General features: G+C 41.8%; 3 protein-coding genes across 7 annotated transcripts; 1 reads left to right on the top strand and 2 right to left on the bottom strand.

The window, feature by feature from the left end:
* Nucleotides 1-960: 960 nt before the first annotated feature.
* mipa (major intrinsic protein of lens fiber a) lies at nucleotides 961-2,336 on the bottom strand. Its single transcript, XM_035159401.1, has 4 exons — nucleotides 1,772-2,336; nucleotides 1,422-1,586; nucleotides 1,246-1,326; nucleotides 961-1,146 (listed from the first exon to the last, which is right to left on the bottom strand). The coding sequence occupies exons 1-4, from the start codon at nucleotides 2,129-2,131 to the stop codon at nucleotides 961-963; spliced, it is 792 nt and encodes a 263-aa protein (XP_035015292.1). The 5' UTR covers nucleotides 2,132-2,336.
* Nucleotides 2,337-5,375: 3,039 nt separating this feature from the next.
* On the bottom strand, nucleotides 5,376-9,650 carry ptges3a (prostaglandin E synthase 3a (cytosolic)). 2 transcript variants are annotated; one of them, XM_035159250.2, is made up of 8 exons: nucleotides 9,477-9,650; nucleotides 8,474-8,587; nucleotides 7,249-7,318; nucleotides 7,057-7,155; nucleotides 6,779-6,868; nucleotides 6,634-6,678; nucleotides 6,463-6,484; nucleotides 5,376-6,343 (listed from the first exon to the last, which is right to left on the bottom strand). In XM_035159250.2, coding segments are annotated over exons 1-8 (444 nt in total). In that variant the 5' UTR covers nucleotides 9,479-9,650; the 3' UTR covers nucleotides 5,376-6,341. The 2 variants fall into 2 exon arrangements, with proteins under 2 accessions (XP_035015141.1, XP_035015140.1); XM_035159249.2 differs by having other exon boundaries at nucleotides 6,463-6,487; nucleotides 9,477-9,649.
* dtx3 (deltex E3 ubiquitin ligase 3) lies at nucleotides 8,890-20,664 on the top strand. Of its 4 annotated transcripts, XM_035159245.2 has the most exons (5): nucleotides 14,854-15,523; nucleotides 15,753-15,793; nucleotides 16,268-17,070; nucleotides 17,959-18,176; nucleotides 18,728-20,664. In XM_035159245.2, the coding sequence occupies exons 2-5, from the start codon at nucleotides 15,781-15,783 to the stop codon at nucleotides 18,801-18,803; spliced, it is 1,110 nt and encodes a 369-aa protein (XP_035015136.1). In that variant the 5' UTR covers nucleotides 14,854-15,523; nucleotides 15,753-15,780; the 3' UTR covers nucleotides 18,804-20,664. The 4 variants fall into 4 exon arrangements, with proteins under 4 accessions (XP_035015138.1, XP_035015136.1, XP_035015135.1 ...); XM_035159247.2 differs by lacking the exons at nucleotides 14,854-15,523; nucleotides 15,753-15,793 and adding an exon at nucleotides 8,890-9,226; XM_035159244.2 differs by having other exon boundaries at nucleotides 14,856-15,793.
* Nucleotides 20,665-21,688: the final 1,024 nt, after the last annotated feature.

Here is a 21,688-nt window from a genome sequence, read left to right as displayed (position 1 = left end):
GAATTTGGCTTTAAGATGAATTATCTGCATCTGATATAAAAAGGGGGATCTCTCTAAAAAGAATGTGGATTAAACTTCTGCAGTATCAGTGAGGGTTTGGAAAAGGAAACATCTTTCCCAAAAATATTTTGCATGATAAATCTAAAATAATAGTAATAATAATAATAATAATAATAATAATGATAATCTTGATACAAACAAAGTATTGTGGCAATGAAAAGTGAAAAATAAATGATCCATTAAAACATGCACACAAGCATACACATGCACACAGACATGCATGCACACTCACTCTGGGTTTCTCTCTCTCGCTCACACACACGCACACACACACACACATACAACTAAAAAAAAAAGTGAGCCAAATAAATACTGTTAAAGTACAATACATACATGTAATTTACCCAAAGTTCAAGAAACAAAAAAAAACGATGGGCGAGATCACACCGGATCAAAATGGAAAAGCATGCAGAAGTCCACTGCTCTACTGTAGCTTCACTCCTAGCAGACTACGAAATAGAGAGGAAAAAAAGAGAGAGAATGGGAAGGATAGAGGGAGAAGCCCCTGTCCTGAGCAGTTACAGCCAGGAAGTGACTGACTGATCCACACCGCAGGGCACAGGGTGCTTCCTTCAGTGGCAAGTCTTCTTCTAACCCTCCATCTTTTGTCCTGCAGTCCAAGGGAGGAGGAGGAGGAGGGAGGAGGGAGGAGGAAGGGTGAGTAGGTGCGAAATCAGGAGAGAAGGTCGGGGCTGTGGGTGCCCCTTGGATATAATTCAGTTGTGGGTGCACAATTAGGAGTTCGGGATACGTGTTAGCATTTGTGTAGACGCTGAGGAGGTATGTGTGCAGAGACGCTGAACAGGCCGAGGATGGACCGGGAACTGAGGGTGCGGAGTGAGATGTTATGGGTGAGGGATGTGTGGGGAGGGGTCAGAAAGCCAATCTTCTACTCGGGACTTATAGAGCTTGTGTCTTGAGCTCGATGGGCTCTCCCCTGGTCTCCTGCTGGCCCTCAGCCTCTGGGGGTCGGATGCCCTTCAGCGTGGCAAGCCTCTCGGAGAGGCCTCGCATACGGGGGAACAGCATAAAGTCATACAGCAGCGCACCCAGGGCTCCACCGATCATGGGACCCACCCAGTACACCTACAAATTACAGAAATTGTCAGGGATACTGAAAATGTCACATTACTATGGTTTAAAAGAGTTATATGTATAAAATATTTACAAATATGATCCTCTTACCCAGTGGTTGACAAAATTCCTGACCAGGACAGCGGGGGCGAAGGACCTTGCTGGGTTCATTCCTGCTCCAGTGTAGTACATCTAAGTCAAAGACAGAGAGAGCAGTTCATGTGATGCAGGACTATGTTGGACCGCGAAAACTGTCGTAAACTTCTAGACTGAAGGTTGTTTCTTACCCCGAGAAGGTGCCCCATGAGCACAGAGAAGCCGATGGCGAGGGCAGCAGAGCCCAGACGTCCGTTGCGCCTCTCATCAGTCACAGCAAAGATGCAGACAACAAGCTGCAGGGTGAGGAAGACTTCCATGGTGGTGGCCATGCCCAGACTGATGCCTGGCTGCAGCTGGAGGATGAGAAGGGTGAAGAAAGCCGGATTAATACCATGATACAATTGTCGTACATCTTAATGTGCCTTCCTTGTCATGTTTTAGACTCATACTGTAAATTTAAAATGTCATGAAAAACTCCAGAGTAGGAATCACTCTGCTTACTTCTGGTAATGGACAGAGAGTATTCTGGTAAACTTACCGTGTTGAGTGCCAGGTTTCCCCTCATGTTGCTGGGTGTGACCCCATACAGCACGGCAGCACCAGCCATTGCTCCGAGACACTGGGCTATGATGTAGAAGAAGGCACGGAACAGGGACATCTGGGAGCCAATCAGGTAGGCAAAGGTAACGGCTGGGTTAATGTGACCTCCGCTGATGTGGCCAATGGACTGGATGAGGGTGGCAGCCGCCAGCCCAAAGCAAAATGAAACATGGAGGACATTAAGCGGCCCGGTGGTCCAGCGGAGGGCTGCCCCCAGCCCAAAGAATACGAAGAACATGGTGCCATAGAACTCGGCAAACACCGCCCGCCAGAACGACATAGATCTGAACTCCCACATGGTGCAAAAAGGTCAAAAAACAACCTCTGAGCGATGGAGGGATGAGAAGTCAAAAGATGAACGAACTAATCAACTAAAAGGAGATGCCTCTCATGCACAGAAAAGACTGTTGGAGGTCAAAGAACATAAATCAAATGACAAAAATCCGCCCTCAAACAGACACCGCGTCTCTAAAGCTAGATGCAATAACACGTAAACTGCTCAACATGCAACTGTCATGTAACCTACTGAATTCTGATTTCTGTCATAGAGAGCTCCTGAGTGGAGCAGCACGCCAGTCTCTGTGCATCTATGTGCCAGCCCCGCTGGTCGTTAGTAGAAGAACATGGATAGACAAACGTTAAGCATGTCCTGCAGACATTCAGCCTCTTTACCAGAGCAGGGGAGCTCAGAGGCCTTTTTATAACACCCCAGGGCAGGAGTAGCCCCGCTGATCCCAGGGGAGGAGCCAGTGCACAATACTCCGAATCAAAAACAAAATCAGTTAACCCTTCTCCCGCCCTGACCTCTGTCGGTTCACTCTGAATCCACATTAACAGGTTGCAATTTTTATAAGGTGCAGAAATATTTAACGGGGAGCTTGACAATTACTTAAACTCATTGACGTGATAATGCTCTAAAAACACTGCACTTGCTTAGTTTAAAAGGTTTTCGTGAAATGAGGACTTGTGGAGATGTGGTTGGTGTAGTAATACATCTTCCATTCACACTGGGGGATTTCCAGCTTTTCAGGGGTTCAGCTACACCTCTGGAGATGGGAGGTGAAGATCTAGTCCCTAAATACCACCAACACTTTGAAGCACTAACACAAAGTTGTAGAAAATCCCTTTCATAACACGTCTGACTGAAAACTTCCCTTATCAAACCTGAAAAAAGAAAAGCAGTGGCCATGTGGTGGGCAGCACCTTTGAGCTGGTAGGAGTGGAAGTGCAGTGGTAGTTTTTTTTTTTCTATTAATTTTGATATTGGTGCACACAAAACATAAATACAATTACAACCTCAATCTTTAACTTATTCTCCATCATCGTCCTTTCATTGTCTCCCTCGAAATGTACAATCAAACATTCACTCTAATCGAAACTGGGATCGCCAAAGCACGAGCACTTTCTCTACTTGTGCTCTGGATTGGTACAAATTAGGTTCTGTGGCGGCAGAACTGATTAGGCCAGACGTTTACATTGTGTGCGCTGGGTGGGTTTGGAGGCTCAGATCGGATAAAGCGGTGGAAAATCCAGGGTCGGGGAGGAAGAGGGGAGAGCAGGGCCGGGGCATTGAGCTTCTTCACTGGAGCATCATGCTGACCAGGGCAGCCAGAGGGGCGGCCGCTGCACCTCTGAAAGGATCATGCTGACCTCACTGCTTTTTCTCCTTTATGCATGGAAACAAAACGCTGGCACCGACAGTTTCTGCTGGTTTCTATGATCTGTTTGTCTAGTTGCCACTGTTGAATCTCTGAGTTCACTTTTCCATGGTGTAGTGTAGCTCTGTACACACACACACACACACACACACACACACACAGGCATATATATTTGGCCTCCGCACCGTAGAAACTCCAGAGAGTTACTTTGGAATAGCATTAGGAGAATTTAGCAGAGAATGTATGCAGTTCGGACGTTGCCTGCGCTTCACACATACATACAACGCTGAAAGGGCCAATGCACACCTTCAGAAATACAGTGGACAGGTGCCTAGAAGACAAAGCACATGCAGGTGAGAGAAGAGGAATCCCGCACATTGTCATGTACTTGCAATTTACACGTAATAAAGTTTTTTTTGCAAATACAGGACAGTGTGCTGGATTTCTCTTCTCACACATACCTACATACATTTTTAAATCTCACGGCAGCCTGACGATTGGCTGTTTTTTCCACCTCAATTAGGGAAAACGCAGTGAGCAGAATCTACCGCTATCAGGACAGCAGCGGTTGCTACTAATTAAAACTGTCACTTTTTCTTCAAAAGATCATGTTGATCCGATCCTGAACGTTTATTAGTTTGCCAGATGATGCATCGCTATTGTCACGAGTGTTATGTCCTTCTCATGACTCCGTCCATCAGTGGTAAGCCAGCTTTTGTGTGTTTAAGCCCACAGTTTGGTTTTACAGGGGAGAAGGTGCTTGCATTGTATTTTTTCGGACTGCTGACTCCTACACAACATGCAGCCCCAAAACATTTCACAGTGCAGTAGAGACTCTGGCCTGCACTGGCCACACGGCGGTGAAAACATTAAAGAACATGACAATCTCATTTCAGGAAACTTTGAAACACCAGATCATATACATTCATTTCATCGTTAATAATCTATGGTTGTCATGGCTTTGAATAATCTCTGGCCTTTACTGACTGAATTAGTTTTAATAGCAGATAAGATGTAATATTAGGAGATATTTCCTTTAACATACAGCAGTTGTCATGTTTTGAAAGATTGCACATGGCGGACTATCAAGCTTCCATTTCCCCCCTGAAAGGCCCGTGGAAGTATTAGAGAGTTGTTAGATCACAGGGCTGTGAAGCTTTAGCACTACGCAGTGGCTACGTAGTGACATTTCACATCTGCTCCAGCTTAATGCAAAACTCGCACGTTCAGTAGCAGCTGTAACTGTTCCTCCTTGTTTCATACTGGCCTCGAGGACATTCTGTTCTTTGGCAACAGATGAAGCACAAAGTCCGAAGTCTCCATCAATGTGACAGAATTCTTATGTTCATCTGATTAGAGGCTTCAACTCGCTGATTAGAGGCAAATCAAGTGTTTATTTTCCACCACTTGACTAATGTTATTCAAACCAATGAGACATCATATTAGCTTGGATTAATCTTAGTAAAGATTTTCTGAGACATTGGAATTGTAATTATTTAACAGCCAATATGGACATAGTGAGTATTATAATAAAAATATTTCAATGTACATATGGGCAGGTCAGTGTCCTGATGGTAATTCTCACATTAGTGAATATTCATCCCTTCCCAAATTAATTTAGTTTTGGAAATTCACACATGCATCTTTTACCTTGATATGATGCTATTGCACATATTATAATCAGTTTGTTTACACTCAGTTTGTCAAATCATTTTCTACCTGACAATTTAGTATTTTGTTAAATGTGAGGTGGAGTGCTCACATAAGCCCCTTGGACTTTCCTTCTCTCTCCTCAACCTCCACTGTATATTTTGTATCTGTCATCTTCTGTGTAAATAAATACATTTTTGAAAAATGAAAAAGTGATAGGTCAATACTGAAACCTTGTGTTCAACAATCTGAAGCAGTTTATTCGAAATGTATGCTTGAACTCCCCCAGCATAAAACAAACTCAAAAGTGTTCAACACAGGTTGAAACAAAGACAAAAAAGCCTCAAAAGCTTAGTCCTAGTGTATGTGACATTTACAACCTACACTATTTTAACTACTTGGGAATTTTTGGGTAACTACATAGGATTTCTGCCTTCTATGCAATATGCTTCTGGAAGAAAATTAACTTGTGTACCTGTGACAATGTGCAATGTTTGGTACACTGACACACTGAAAAACTCACCTTCTCAACAGGTGCTATATGAAAAGTTTGAAACACTCTTCTACCATAATCTCAACACAACTGTTGCACAAGCATATCTGTTTATTATTCTAAATGCTGAAATATGATGAAAACCTGATTTTGTTTAATATTTTCAGATCCTGGCATACATTGGAAAATCCATCACAAGCAGAACTCAGGTTTTGTTTTAAATTAACAAACATTATAAGTGCAATTTACAATACAAACATTAAAGGGGGAAAAAATCTGTCATTAAAAAAATCTACTTTTTTTTTTTGGAAAATAGGCATTTTGAGTTGTTTTCCTTTCTTCATTAGAAATCACAATGATCAATACTTAACCCGACATCGCAAATAAAAAGAGAAGGTGTAAGACATCAGCACATCCCATTAAAGTCATTTAACAATAACATTTTCATTTGAACAGAATTGTCCATGCAGAACAGAACAGCAAAGCACAGCACTGTATGTCGCTACGGATCTCTGTGCATGTCTGTATCCAACAGTCACTCCTAGTCACTCCTTGAGCGGCTTCGCTTTGGAAACAGCGAGGAGAGATGACGTTTCTTCTCCAACGTGGTTGCCAACTCGTGCCCAGTCTCTCTCCTCAACAGACTTACAACTTGCTTTGTTTACTAGTGCCGTGGCTTTCGTATTCACCTACTCAAGGTCGGGAATTTCTGGAACAGAGAGAAAAAAAAAATGTGACGTGTGTCAACGGTATTATAATTTAATCTAATAATTGACGTATTACAGCCGATTAAAAATTTTCTTACAGCTCATTTGGTATAGTACTTACATTCATCTTCACCGTCTGGAGACTGCTGCAACAAAAATCAGAAGTAACAATTACAATTCTTCCTAAACGTCTTTATATCATAAATTTCACTTGATTAAAATACACCGCTCACTGTAATACATAATACAAACCATATAAAAAATGTAATATATGTGTAACAAAATTATTTACCTCATCTAAATCACATAGATCATCTCCTTCCATGCAGTTCATCATCTAGAGAAACCCACATAAGAGACAGCAATCAGTTTGTCAGCACTAAAGTACATCTGGACATACTCACACTTGACGCACTGGGCATATTGAATGTGCTTACCTCTGAGAATTTGTCATATCTCGACAAATCCTCATCCGAGTCATCTTCCCAGTCTTTCCAGTTACTGAAATCCACACTCAGCCAGTTGCACTAAGAGATGATAGATTCAAATGTTTGAGTAAGGCGATATTTGGGATGTACTCACTTTACTCCAGCTGACATTTACAAGGTGTACAGATAGGGGGCATTCTATACTTAGAATTGGTGTGCAACAAATCGAAACCTGAAAGTTGACAAATACCTGTGGATCCACAAGTCTTTTAATGGCAGAAAGTTACCTTCGGCTTGTCTTCGGTGAGTCGTGGCCATGCTTTCCCACCCTCTGCTTTTCGTAAACAACACAACACAGACCTGCCAGTGCGTCTGTATTTGGATCCCTGAAGGGAACAGAAAGAGTGTGATGAAGGTTTTAAAACAGATACAACACATGGTAGAGCTACAACTATGACTACAAGTGACAAAAAACTAACTTTGGGGTCGATCTCTGCGAAAAGGTCCAACGTATTTTCGTGCTTGATTTTATCTGCTCCAGCGACACAGCTGTTAGACGAAATGAAAAAGGAAACCTGATATTTCACATTCAACTGCCAACAACTGAAGACAACAATTCTGTTCATACACTATTACACATTCAGTAAATGGAGCTGGGATAGAGCACAAATAAAGATTTATTTTCCACCTAACAAAAAGCCATAGTACAACATCTGAACATTAACTGTGAAGCAGAGCAAAGTTACAGTGGTAGTTATAGTTAGTAGAGGTATGTTCAGGTCGCTCTCCAAAGTCCGGAGAATTAGGGCCAAACTTTATCTGCAGTTTTCCTTTCACACATGCACAACGGAGCGAGAGGTTCTCTGAACAGAAACATTCACAACAGCAACAAATCCTCTGCATTACTCAGGCGAGGGGTGGTGCAGACGGGTGCAGCAGACAGAGGCAGGAAGTAACGTAGATCCGGAGAAAGTACGGAGATTCTCCGGAGTTCAGTGCATGTCTGAAAGCAGCTTTAGTGTGTTTTTGCTTTATGCTCATTTAGTTGCTTGGTGTTGAAATTGTGTTTGGTTTAGGTAAAAATGATTTTCATTAGCTTTTAGCCAAGTTTCTTCCTGTTAAGTGGGTATGCTACATGTATACGTGGCTACATGTTTAGCATGCCTTACAATGGTGTTTGTCGCGAGATGTGACGCTGCCCCCGGGAGCTCGGGCTGTCTCCATTCAAAAACAGATCTTTTTTTGTTTTTACTGCATTTTGATGTTTGATCTACACCATAAAAGAAGGTGTATGTGCAGCTTCACACCAACATTCATCTGCTAAAGGGGGAAATGTTATCTGTGCACACTTTAAATCTCTGCTTAAGACAAGATGATTTTGATGACATCACAAGTCTGGAACCTAATTTTAGTCCTTTTGCAAATGAATCTAGTGTGATGTGGAAACTTGAAACTTCCTAGGAACCCGCACACAAAGAATGGACTTACGAACCCATATACATATACATATCAAATAAAGGATAATGAGTAAATGTGTGTGAAAGAAAATTGCAGATTAGGTAAGAGATGTTTTGTGGGGGAAAACGTGTCAGACACAAACGATTAAAAGCAGATTTTTACGTCCAAAATATCTCTGGGGCGATTCTTAAGATAATTCAGAGAAACCGATAAGTGGTCAGTTAATGTGTAATCAATGCTACTTACCAAAAATCTATTTTTGACTTGTCGAACCGCACCTTCACCTCCTTGCTGTCCTCCACGCAGAACTCTACAAAAACACAGTCCCGTCTGTCGTACCACTTAGCTGCTGCAGGCTGCCTGATGACAAAGAGGAGAGAGAGAGGGACTAAGTGACATGGGGACAATCTTACATCATCCACGATTCAGCCTGATCTGACAGAGCAGGGCTGTGTGTGTTGGGTGTGTAATGCTCATATTCTGCTCTAGTGATCCACGTTCACAGGGTGTGCAGTTCATCTCAGGTCACGCTTGATGATGGGACGCTTCACTCATTCATTCAAGAAGAGCCCGAGAGCCTGTTAAGCACCCATCATTGTTTGATCTAATAACTAGTGTTGTGTGAGAAAAACACTTTAACACGATACGCCCTAATCAAAATGGTGGATCCTCCTATACTACATTACAGATAGTAGACATTTACCACAGCAACAATTAGATTAATGCAATTAGAGAGTCGGGACAAGGCTTCATCCGCAGTGAGGTCTATAGTTATACAGATGGGAGCCATGGTTTGGAGATATACATCCATTCGTAGTGGGACAGCTTGTGTTAGAAGACATGTTCTCGCCGGTGAGCACCTCTGGGTAAAAACGAAAGCTAACGCAAGCTTTCGTTTCCCCGGCTAATCATGACACCGGGCTTTTCCACTGCTAGCATTACCCCCGTCACGTTGGTTGGCATTAGCCTGCTAGCCAACGTTACCTCAGCCAACGCAAGGTACGTAAACAAAACGAGTATGTCGACTTGTGGCGGTGACACTTTGCGATGTGCTGGAGGTAATTTAGCTGTGGGTGTATTTTTTCTTTTTTTTAAACGACGTGTTGTGCCTTTTTAGTCCGGCACTCGCCGAGGCTAACTCGTGTGCTAGCTCCTCTGGCTAACGTTAGCAGGCGGATCCACTACGCTGCAGCAAAGACGTGTTTGCTGGTTAGCGACGAGCGTTCGCGAGCACGCAGTGAGCACTTACATCTTCACCGTTCCGGGGGATGGAGGTCTCTCTTCGGTCCACGATATGGATTCACAGCGTTAGCAGGCTGCAGCTAAAAGATCTGTGAAGCCGCGTTAGTCGAGTTAGCTCACTGACGTTTACACCGACACATGTATCGCGTGCTTTCGTCGTCCTCCCGTGACGTGAAGTGGTTTCACGCCGCGTGCGTGAGACGCGACCACGAGAGCCAGAAAACCATCAGAGGCAGATTTTCAGTGAATGGAGAGACACGTGTAAGACATTTGTAATAATGTGATTGTACCAGGTTCATCACTCAAAGAACCACGCACGTTATCAGAGGAGGAATAAAGTGAATGTAAGATAACACAGGTCCCAGGTTTACTGCATCATCTGGGTCTGGGAACTTTGATAGATCACACTTCCCTTTCGAACATTTGTAAGATATATGGCCTGCCACTCATAACTGTATCATGAGACTTTCTTATATCATGTATAATATATAGTTCTTATAATATGTCCATGGTCCCACTGAAGTACATCAACTATATTCATCCTCCTCCAGACTTGTAGAGGTGTCAAAAAATATATAGTTTTAAGGCCATAACTAGTTTCAAATTGGAGATTAACTTTTGCATGAATAACACTTAGGAAAACATTAATCAGGTCCATTTGGTGGAATGATTTACAGGAGGTCAGCACTCAAAGCAATGATGATAATGATAATAATAATAATAATAATAATAATAATAATTTAGTTACAAAACAACTAGATCAAATCGAGTGGAGCCAATTACAAACAAAGCCATGGAACATAAAATACCAAGATAAAGTGAATATGATTGGCCTAATCTCAGGTTGGTTGTGATACAACCCAACAACATATTCAATATTCAATATTTGATGTTTTCCTATTTAAGAAGGGATTTAAAAGACACCAGGGATGCAGCACGTCTTATTGTCCACAACCAAGAGGCTCTAGCAGAAAAGGCCATGGTGTCCTTTGGTCATTAACTTGGGAAGGCCCAGGCACATATAGGGAGTCAATAAAACCTTAATGTACTTTAAATAATTTGATGCTCTAAGCATAGTTAATATTTGTTGGCCACTTACTGTATTGTTTTGTCAAGTTGCTTCTATTTTTACTGATTCAAGTTTTAAATGTACTGAGAGCCTGTAGGACTATCGGCATTTTATTTCATTACAGGAGTAGTATAAGACTGGAACCAGCTAGTATTTTCATTCAAAGCATCTAACAATTATTTCATTTTAATAACTGTTTAATTGACTTTATAAAATGTCCTACAATTGTGAAAAAGCCCAAATTATTCTCGGAATCCCTTAAATTCCCATATTCTATTTTTTTTTCCTGCCAGATGTGATTAATATAATATAGCTATTAATAGATGCTGGTGTTTTCCATGTGTTTTTTCATGTGGACCAAAGCATTCAAGCATCAGAAAATGAAATGGAAAATGACTGGTAACTTTAGAGGAAAACATGGAGGCTCTCCAGCTGACGTCACTGTGGGAGCAGCTTCAAGCTGTTGGACTGTACCACTGCGTGTATCACCACTGTGAGGCAGTGAGTGAGAAAATGGAAAGAGCAGTCTCATCTGCTAAGTGGGAAATGTTACCTGGGAATTGAGCCACAAATAACACAGGTGGTAGCTTAGGTAGAAGAACAATCTTCTACATGAGCGGCAGTGTGTGAATCAGAGAGAAGGGCACATTAGAAAAGCTTGGTGCAGAGGAAAGATGGATGCTCTGCAGGTTACTGATGACAAATAACCTGTCTGTGTTTCCAACTTTGATCACTTTGTGCTGGACATTTGTCTTTTCAAGAACAAGAGAAATGACACACAGCAGATGCAGGGCTGGAGAAGTTCATAAAAGAGATTTTTTGTTGGCAATAGGAAGGGCTGTGGTTAGAGTTTACAATTAAACAGCGAGAAGGGGATATCCTGTCTGGTGGTGAGAAAGATAACATTCTGCAGGAAGGTCCGGGTTTATTCCATTCCCTCGTATTTATTTTTAGTGTCAGCTGTGGATATTATAGACTCTTTGAAAAGCAAACCAAAGTAGCAGCACCAGTCTCTAGACCTAGTTACTGTATCTCCACCAAGGACGTTGTGTTTTCAACAGTGTTTGTTTATTTGACAGTTTGCTGGATTACACAAAAACTACTCAACCGTTTTCCATGAGATTTTGCACAGCGGTGGGACATGACTCACAAGAACCCGGTACATTTTTATGCAAATCTGCATCAGGGGACAGATCCAGGACATTTTTTTTACCACCTTCCTTTGGGAGGTAGAGCAATTTTCAAAAATTTAATGGAAGAATTTGTTTTTTTGATGAAAATAGCAGACTGTTTTTTGTGTGTGCAATTTTGTGCAGATTCAATAAAAAATCCAGATCTAGTGAATGTAAAAGTGGTTTTATAAAGGGACTGTTTGGAGGAGGTATGCGCTCCACTGAGTGCTATTCTACTTGGGCCAATATCTTCCTGTAATCCATTTAAAATTGAAAAACTTGTATAGTATTCACCTTATAACGACTTCCCTGATATCACTGATACCACTCATAGAGTTGGTCAAGTGTCATTTAAAACTCTGGCTGTGCAAAAAGGATCAGTTTGACAGAGCTTAAAATGGCTTAACGGCAAACAAAATCAATGACTGGAGGAAATGTGTTCCTTAAACATTGAACTATGAGGAAATACAGAATTATGTGTGTTTATACTGTACTGGGGAGTAAAGTGACTGTGTAGCCAATCAGAGCTGATGTTTGTTCACAATTTACTTGATTTGTTATCGAGAGGGTTTGTTCACGTGATCACTACTGTTGTAAACTGTTGGTAATCCGACATATGTACCTTTTCAAACAGAAAAATATCTACTTTCTAAGATCAATTACTAATTCTTTAATTTCTAACAAATAACAAATAGTTTGATCGGTTCTACTAATAATTAAGAAGGAAAACAAGAACAGCTGCTCTGGTTTTGCTGCACGCTCCATTGTTCCAGCCTTGTGTTAAAAACAAATTAAAATTCCAAGATAGAATTTTACATGATAACTTTCACACTAAAAGGGTTTACTTGATTGCGTTTGATAATGGGACATATTTCCTTTAAATAGCAGTTAAACAAGGCTGTGATGATGCAGCCAGACACAAATCCGGGAGCAGCTCCACATGCAATGAATAATGGAACAGCCCCGTAGATCACAGCCATGGGAGCTTTACCAGGATATGACTTCATATTCTGAGTCACAGCTGGATCTACATTCGTGTAAAACTCATCTGACACAACATCTGAAAAAAAAAAAGAAAACAGTTAGCGAGCCCACAGTCAGTCACTGATTTGGTTTCACTAAGCGACAAATGATGAGAACATTTCACATTGTGATGCTGGTGATGAAGATGTTGACTTTATTGTCCAAAATCTGTAGAATAGTAATATAGAATTAGCTTTAGGTTTGCTTTTTCCTCTGGGTTTGGCTACAATGACACAAATTAGTGTTAAAGTTTGAGTTAGCCATAGTGATGGAGAAAATAAGATAAAAAATATGATAATCTGAAATGAACTTGTGAATGTGGAATAAAATGTGTAAACAAAGGCTGCAAACTCCTCAGCAGTCTTAACATTATTTAAATTGAAGGCTTTGGTGAGTAAGGCCATCACATATTAGATTTCAACAGAGGTTAGCTGAAGAAGTTCAGACCAAGAAAGAAGCAGATGATATGAAAAACTACATGACGCATACTCGTTAAATTCAAATAGATATTGTTGTTTGGAAGTGATGTGAAATATATTACGTGATGTTGCTGGCCTCAGTTCTGCCAGCAAAGCGATCTAAAGTTCGCCGGGGCCAACTGTCACAAATCCTGAATCTAACCAAAAAACAAAATAGGCAGAGAGATTATATCATAGTTTCAGTGAAAGCTCTGGTGGAGCCTCCTGCACTGGTGGTGCAGACTGGAGAGGACCTATAACCTTCCTGATGTCCTTGTGTCTGCAATGTTTTCTAATGGAGAGAAGAAAACAGATTTTCACTTCTTTTTTTTTATTGAAACTTTGAAACACGAGGTGTAATGATGAAGCTGTTATGAATCAGGCTCCTGGAATTCTTCTAATTTTTGTTTTCATTCATGTATCAGTGTGGACATACAGTTAGTTATTTGATTGTATAGCATATTGCAGCAGTGGGTATATATGGATCTGTTGAAGAAAGTTAAAATGTCTTCTGTTATGTGATGTGCAGCAACTGTCACCTGTTTGAGTAAAACCCAGGTGCACATCCTGTAGTGAAAAGCAGCAGGGTGGAGACTGTGTTTCTACACACACCATGTTCCTGTGTGTTTCCAGTATTTTATTGGTACAGCCCATCAGACCTTGTTTGCTCCCACGCTAATTTTCTAGTGCATTTGTCGGTTTTGTTTGCTCATTTCAAATATCTGTGTGGAAAAAGCAGTTGACAGTTGCCATTTATTAAATGATCTCCTGGGGCCATTTGCACAAACTAGTCTTCACATGGTCCTAACGTCTAAGTTGGCCTTGAAAGAAAAATAAATGAATGACTGCAATTATTGGAAATTACTTTCTAGATCAGAGGTTAACATGTGATGAATGCAACTCTCAATTATCAGACCTGAGAGAACTGAAACAACAACCTGGACTGCAAACCACTGCAATTTATCAAGTACAGAAAGTTGCAAAAAGTAAAATTTGCTGATAATATGCTTGTTTGAGGATTAATTCATTTTTTGGGGGGCATTTGACTTGAAAGTTGGTTAAATGATTGCTAAGAAATAAAAGAAAGATGGCTACGATTTAGTAAGATAAGATAATCCTCTATTAGTTCTACAATGGGCAAAGCAGCAAAGAGGACAGTCAAAAAATAGACATTAGTAAAGCAAGGATAAATGAAAATGCAATATAAAGGAAAATATAATGTAATATAATATCTATCTATCTATCTATCTATCTATCTATCTATCTATCTACTATCTATCTATCTCTGTCGTCTCTGTCTATCTCTCGTCTGTCTGTCTGTGTAGTTTAGTGACAGATTACAATGTATTTAACAATATGTTTGTTGTTACACTTCAATATGTTTAATAATAATAATACTAATAATAACGAAAATAAGAATTCATTTTATTTATATGGCATTTAAATCAATGCTCAAATACAACTTAAAAATACAGAGAGCAAATAAAAACAAATAACCCAAAATATGAAATACACATAATAATCACACATTAAAAGCAGTAGTGGGTTTATTAGTGAGATGTGTCTTTGATTCCATTATTACTATTATTATTATCATTATGATTATGATTATTTAGCTGAGTATTATCAATGACCTCATCAGTCAGTGTGTGTGACAGACAGCTTCATTTGCATCTTAACTGAATGAGTGGGTCTCTTCTCCGTGGTGTGTAGGATGGTCTCTTGTTTGCATTGGCGTGTGTCGAGCACTGTGTGACTGTTAAAGCTGTTAATCACGACTAAAAGTATGATTCACACACACGCACACAACACACACACACACACGCAGCCAATCGTGTCAGCTCAGTGACGAACTTCCTGGTCACATTTTCTCGTAAGTCCCAGTCGCCTTGTTGACGGCTGTGTTTGCTCCTGGTCTCCGGCCGGGAGGAGGAGGACGCGGACCCACGGAGAGACAGTTAGAGGAGACGGGAGCAGGAGCTGAGTCTGGACGGAGCCGAGCTGTCACACATCGGCAGCTTTGTGTCGGCGGGCTCCGGTTTTTAGCTCCAAGGACGCGCCGAGGAAAGCAAACACAGACTGGGGCGGGCAGCGGGGGACGAGGGGCAGGGTTCGGATGGCGTGTATCGTCAGCCAGGGGAGTGCTGCCGGAGGACTAATGAGACGCGAGCCGGGGGTAGGTTCGTGTATCATGTCTTGACTGGAAAACAGCAACTACCCGCGGATAAACTGCAGCAGCACGTCAGAGAGACAGAGAGAGGCCTCCTGTGATGGAGCAGCGTGCGCTGTAATCCGCACCTCAGTCCTCAGCAGCGACCGGCGACGGCAAAGGGTGAGGTGTCCGAGAGAAAAGCTCTTATCGTAGCGTTGACATGAAATGCATCCGAGGCTGAGGCTGGGCTAGAAATCTGTGAATCCCCCTTCTTCTTCTTCGCACGCCGCCGCTGCTGCTGGTGCGGAGCATGGCTGAGGCTCGGCGTGTTTATCACCGAGCAGCAGTGATCGCAGCGTCTGTTCCAGCCCTTCAGCTTCTCCTCTTCCTCTCTCCCTCTCCTCCACAGGACGCTCTTTTCGCGATTGAAGGGATTTATGGGATCGCAAGGTAACCACCCGACCGCCTCACGTGAAGAAGTGTCACCCCTGTGCTCTTGCGTATAGGGGATTTTCGTGTTTTTTGCGCGAATAACGGGGCTCCAGCTCCCTTTGTTTACAGTGTGCATTTCTGAACAGCTGACACTGACGCGCTGCAGCCACCGCAAACAGCTGTAGAGACATCAGGTCTACTCTGTCATCATGCACAGACACACTGCAAACTAAACATCTGGAAGAGGGGTCTTGTTGTGTGTTGTTTTTTTTTAATTTGCATTGCCTGGAAGGTTATAGGCTGCATGGGAAATAAATGAAAACCGATCACAGCCCTGCAGAAACAATAACACTCTTGTGGTCATGTTTGAGCAACCTCCCAACCTCCCATAATGCATTTCAAAACAGCATTATACAATAACACAAGTGAACACACCAATTGTGTTTGTGTGAATACCTGTTTGATGACTTTTGTGTGTCTCTCTCTGTGCAGTTTCCTCTGATGAGATGAGTGTGCGTGCTGGCCAGGGCAGTGATGAGGTGCTGGTTTCACAGGCGGTGTGGGATTACCTGGCTGCGGCCGGGCGGCCCTGGCTCATTGACTTCCAGCACAAGCAGGGGATGAGCGCTGGCATCATTAGGCGAGGAGAGAGGGGGGGCTGCTGCGCCGTGAGGCTGCAGCCGGTGGATGGCTTCAGGACTGCCGGAGCCGGGGTGATGGATGGACCCATCTCCAGTGAGACGCGGAAAGCCTTCATTGACTTATGCCGCTGTGCCCGCAAAGAGATGAGCAAACAGGAGGGGGGACACAAGAGGAAGAGGGTTCTGCTGCCCTGCGTGGGAGTTCTGGAGCCCAACGGCGAGGGGAGCCTGCTCCAGCCTCCGCCGCCCCAGCCTCGACGCTCCCAGAGACAGCAGCAGAGGTTCAGGAAGCCTGCTGATGAGGAGGCCTGCGCCATGCTTCACGAGGCCACCCAGAGGAAGGACGCGGACTCTGGCTTGGCTTCCCATGGTGAGGCCGAGGACAACAATACTTGTTCAATCTGCATGGGGGACATAGTGGAGAAGACCACCCTGGAGAGGTGCGGCCATTCGTTCTGTCGCTCTTGCCTGGATCAAGCCTTTAAGGTGAAGAAAGCTTGTCCTGTGTGTCGACTGGTGTACGGCCAGTTGATCGGGAACCAGCCTGCCAATGGTTCCATGATCGTAGAGAGAGATCCGGATCTGGAGATTGCTGGCCATGAAGGCTATGGGTGTATCTGCATCATCTACAGCTTCCCTCCGGGCCTACAGGCGGTGAGCATGTGCACAGGAATAGATTTTACCTCTTCTTTTTAATTTTGTGTAAATCTGTGTTGATCTATTTGTAAATTTGTGTTGATCTATTTGTGAACAAAACTTCAAAACAGCATCTGAACCTTTTACCTCTCTCAAATTAATTGACAGACCTTGCAATGGATGAGAAAACATTCTAAAAATGTCAGTTTTCTGATGATGTTTAATATTTTCATATAAGTAATATTTGTAAAACCCTAAAACAGGTCAAGTCACTACTATTTTCATTTTAATAACAAACTCCTCAAATACTCGAGTTTAGCTCAGATTTATATGGTGAAAATGAATGGTGTTTTCTCAATGCTACTTCATTGGCACTCTAACCTTCAATTCATCCTTTTACATTTAACACCTTCTGTCAAAAATGCAGCATCCAACATTTCCTGTAATGCAACCAAGTATCCAGTATCAGTATCTTTTCTTTAGATACTACCTGTTAAACATAAACATCCTTTTAAACTCCTTGTGCCCAGTTTGTATGCAGACTTTCTGTTGTAGCTGTGTAATTTTCAAACCCAAGAAGACCTGATAAATTCAACATGGTTTCAGTTCTCATACTTGCAAAATATCCTCCCCACACACGGCATTATGAAATAAGTATTACTGCTCCCGATGAGCAAACTGACCTTTACGTATAAAATCAGGAATCCTCGCATAGTGCTAGGTCTGTATGCTCCAAATATGTCAGATGTAGCTCTTGCTCTTGTTGAAGGATCTGCTATACAAAACTGCTACACTACTCACAAAAGCATTTAGCGAACAGTTAAAACACAAGACACAAACTACAGACCCACAGGGTTAGTTATTAATGATCCTTAATAATTATCCCGATCCTTTTATCGCCTGCAGCCGGAACACCCAAACCCTGGAGTTCGGTACCCAGGAACAGACCGTGTGGCCTACCTCCCTGACAGCCCCGAGGGGAACCGTGTGCTGGGCCTGCTGCGCCGGGCCTTCGAACAGCGCCTTATCTTCACCATCGGTACCTCCATGACTACGGGCATGCAAAATGTCATCACCTGGAATGACATTCACCACAAGACCTCAATATGGGGTGGGCCCCGCTGGTATGTATGGGCTTTTAGTTGTAATTCTCCTTTTGGTAATAATTTCTGCAACTTTTTCTGAGATGTGAACTGAGAATGAAAGAACTGTTGTTTATAGCAAATCCTCACTAGTAACGGCCCTTATCACCAAAAGTTCTCAAATCTCGTTGTCTTTCTTCATTGTTGTCTTCTACGTGAGTGACACCTCTTTTTCAATTTGATATATTTCTATTATTCCAGTTTTACATGGTAAAAGAAATGTGTTAGAAACGCCACCAACGCCCCTGCTTTCTCGCTGTAAAATTTAGGGACATTTTGCTGCTGTGCTCTCTCATGGGCTCACTTGCACATTTCACCAGGGAGCTGGCAGGAAAGGTCTGGAAAATGTCCAGAGCAACTGACTCAGACATTTGCATTGTCACATACAGCCCCTTTGGAAAAAATGTTTGCCCCATCATGACTGACAGTTCCTGGCAAAGAAATGCTTTCTCTTGATGTCCTTGGCTTGATGGCGCGATCGCTGTCCGAGCTCATAAAGATGCACTGATGGCTTTTTTTATTGTTCCTGACAGTTTTGGCTACCCAGACCCCACCTATATGGTACGAGTGACGGAGGAGCTCAGAGAGAAAGGCATCACAGCGGACTGACGACGACAGACTCTTCCAGGACTTTGTGCGACTTTCTGAGTGTCCTTGTCCTTGCGGCGGACATGACTCGGCTCCAGGTTGTGCTCTGAGACGGTCCGTCCTTCGCAGGATGGCCTAAGTCGAGGCCCTCAGCAGACGAGCGTCTAATGCTGCAGCAGAGCCCACATCACTCCGCTAGCTGTTCCTCTGTTTGTTCACTTTCCTCCGAATTAGGCTTAACCCTGTGCTACATGTGGACGAAAATACTTTGAGTGCAGTGCATTCTTGTATTACACAATCCTCTACCTGTCACATTTGGCAATAGGAATCTGATGCACTTATTTAAGAGCATTGTGGGGAGTAGGAATTCACAATACTTATATATTATTTAGGAAATCTAAGTTTAATGTTATCAGGACAGTTTATGTTATATTAATGTTTATTTCTACTCTGGGGATTACTTTGTTTCTTACAAGCACACATTCTGGGAATTATCTCCTCCAGAATTGTCTGTTGAGTACGTCTCTTTTTTTTTATTGTTACTAATTACTTGTTGCAAGGATCATGTGGCAGAGTAGAGCTGCTTGAATCGAAAGAATTCCTTTTCTGAAGTTATTGCAATCTAAAGCACTCAAGAGGCACTTTGGTACGGCAGTCTGTTTTAAAGTAGGAGTAGGAGTCGCGGTTTTTTGCTTCCTCTGTGTGGAAGAGTGCTCGGAGCAAACAGGTTAATGCAGCCATCAGCTAAAAGCTCGGTGACTACAAGTTGATGTCAATTTGCTTGGAACTCTTCATTTGCGTGTGATCTCCATTTCCCCCCCCCTTCATTGTTACCTAAATCGGAAGAATGTTAAACACTGTCTCGATGCAGCACCTTTTATTACATGTATTAGGACTGCCGCCTGTTTTTAGTTTTTTTGCCGGTGGGCATCTCTGTTTTTCAAGATGTCTCCAAGGTGTTGAGTCCATTACCTCCGTTGTTAGTAATGTGCTCATCTAATTACCAGATTTAAAACGATGTCAAATGTAAAAGGGCATATAGACCACTCAAACCAAATCGAAGGCACAACTGCTCTTTAAATATCCATGCCTCCGTCCCTGTCAAACTGGGAGATCTGCCTGCTAATGTTCCCATTTGAAAACATGTTGATCTGAATAGCTAACCTACAGTGAAACAATAATGGAGAAAAAAAAAAACCGATGACGTGGGAACAATTGATCTGACTTAGGGTGGGTGGAATACTGATTTTGTTGTGCCTTTCTTATATTCACTTTGGATAAAAATCAAAGCATGATGTTACTAATGAATGGTAAGCAGTTTGGGCACATCTTGGTGTTATTTGATAGGTTCGCAGCATTATGTTTGTAGCTGTACTATCTGGCTTTAGGTACAAGTACTACACGGTTCCTGAGAATATGTAAACTAGTGTGTATAAAATTAGCTTCTCCTTAAACATAAACATTCTTGTAGTCCAAATGCTGAAGAAACCCTCAGACAGATAACGCTGTGTGTCTCAAAGTGCTTTGTTAAGTACAGTAACCTGCTTGGCTAGTGGTAAATTTGTCATTAATTTGACCGGTCGGATCCATAAATCAAATACCCTTTCTTATTATGTTTTCATCCCCTTTTGTATTTTAGTTAAGGGACCAACTGAACTATTTTTGGGACACAGGATTGTAGTTTACTAAAGCTACTGTGCAAACATTTCTATGCATAACATGACCGAGGAGGAGGATGGATCATAGAGAGATTACACTCATTACAAATCGATTGTTGAAGAAAAGTTTGAGTTTTGCTTTTCTAATTGTGTTGATTGGTACTTTGTTGATATTCAGAATAATGTGCTTTACATTTTAATACTTGAATAAAAAGTTATGTTTGGGTTTGTGTTGGAATATTCAGCGTCAGCCCCCCAAATAAATTAGGTGCATTGTGAGCATATTAAATTCTCTGTCCGTTTGGAATGAGTTCAGGTTGTCGCCTCATCAGGATTTGATCTATAGTTATGCTGTTGCATCAAAGACTATAATAACACCAAAATATGGAATTCTGCTGATGTGTTTTCTACCATGTAGTTGATAACATAGTGACTGATGAGTGGACAGAGCTTCAAAATACCTCAAATACACATTTAATGTTATTTTGCACCACAACTACATTTACAAATTGGTCTCAATGTGTTTACTGTACGCTTGTGAAGAACATTTTTAAATATTCATGGCTCTACGATCCACCTTATTTGGTATGCAATTGTAACTGATGATGATTTTGGGGTGTGCCGTGCACAACTGAGGATGATCACAAGGTTTTATACTAACAACTTATTACTGAATTATTCAGAGACACTCTTCACCACTGGCAGGCTACCTCTTCATTTCAACTTGGCTGACTGAAGAATTGGAGATACCACGTACTTGTTAATTTTAAATTTGTATCAGTTTCCTAAAATCACTTTTTCTGTTAGGAAACACCGAGAAGAGTTGAGTTTGTTTTGAGACGCTTTTCTTCATAAGGAAATCCTTTGGTCAACATTTTCATAATTAAAAGTTATACTTGGATGAGCATCACTTTCCACATGAATAAGTGTGGGGAAACTGGTTTGCCCTTTCCAATATTATGACATCGTAACTAGATCTTTCTATTTATTGATACAGGTTCCATCACATGGACAGTTTTACAAACAATGAAAGATAAGATACTGCTCCTCATCCTGATTTTGTTTCCCCTCTTTCATACATCAGGTTATTGATTGATAAATGAAATAAATTGTGGTGACATTATACAGTTGGTATACATATTGTATAGATTAACTTATAGTTGCACATTCAGATTGTTAGGGACTCATTTTTATTTTTGAAAAATAACAGCTGCACTCTCATTAAGTTAAGCAAAGGTATCAAGATCA

The sequence above is a fragment of the Hippoglossus stenolepis genome, chromosome 6 (assembly GCF_022539355.2).
Source record: "Hippoglossus stenolepis isolate QCI-W04-F060 chromosome 6, HSTE1.2, whole genome shotgun sequence".
In the NCBI taxonomy this organism is placed as follows: domain Eukaryota; kingdom Metazoa; phylum Chordata; class Actinopteri; order Pleuronectiformes; family Pleuronectidae; genus Hippoglossus; species Hippoglossus stenolepis.
This window is presented reverse-complemented; position numbering and strand designations above follow the sequence as displayed.

Bases quoted from the DNA above. Each gene is read 5' to 3' on its own strand.
- ptges3a (XM_035159249.2), bottom strand. The intron at 7,319-8,473 runs GTAAGTAGCATT...TTCGTCTAACAG, and splicing joins AAGTCAAAAATAGATTTTTG to CTGTGTCGCTGGAGCAGATA. The intron at 7,156-7,248 runs GTTAGTTTTTTG...TGTTCCCTTCAG, and splicing joins TCGCAGAGATCGACCCCAAA to GGATCCAAATACAGACGCAC.
- mipa (XM_035159401.1), bottom strand. From the start codon at position 2,131: ATGTGGGAGTTCAGATCTATGTCGTTCTGGCGGGCGGTGTTTGCCGAG. The intron at 1,587-1,771 runs GTAAGTTTACCA...CTCATCCTCCAG, and splicing joins GAAACCTGGCACTCAACACG to CTGCAGCCAGGCATCAGTCT. The intron at 1,147-1,245 runs GTAAGAGGATCA...TGTAATTTGTAG, and splicing joins GGAATTTTGTCAACCACTGG to GTGTACTGGGTGGGTCCCAT.
- dtx3 (XM_035159245.2), top strand. The intron at 17,071-17,958 runs GTGAGCATGTGC...TATCGCCTGCAG, and splicing joins TCCCTCCGGGCCTACAGGCG to CCGGAACACCCAAACCCTGG. The intron at 18,177-18,727 runs GTATGTATGGGC...TGTTCCTGACAG, and splicing joins ATATGGGGTGGGCCCCGCTG to TTTTGGCTACCCAGACCCCA.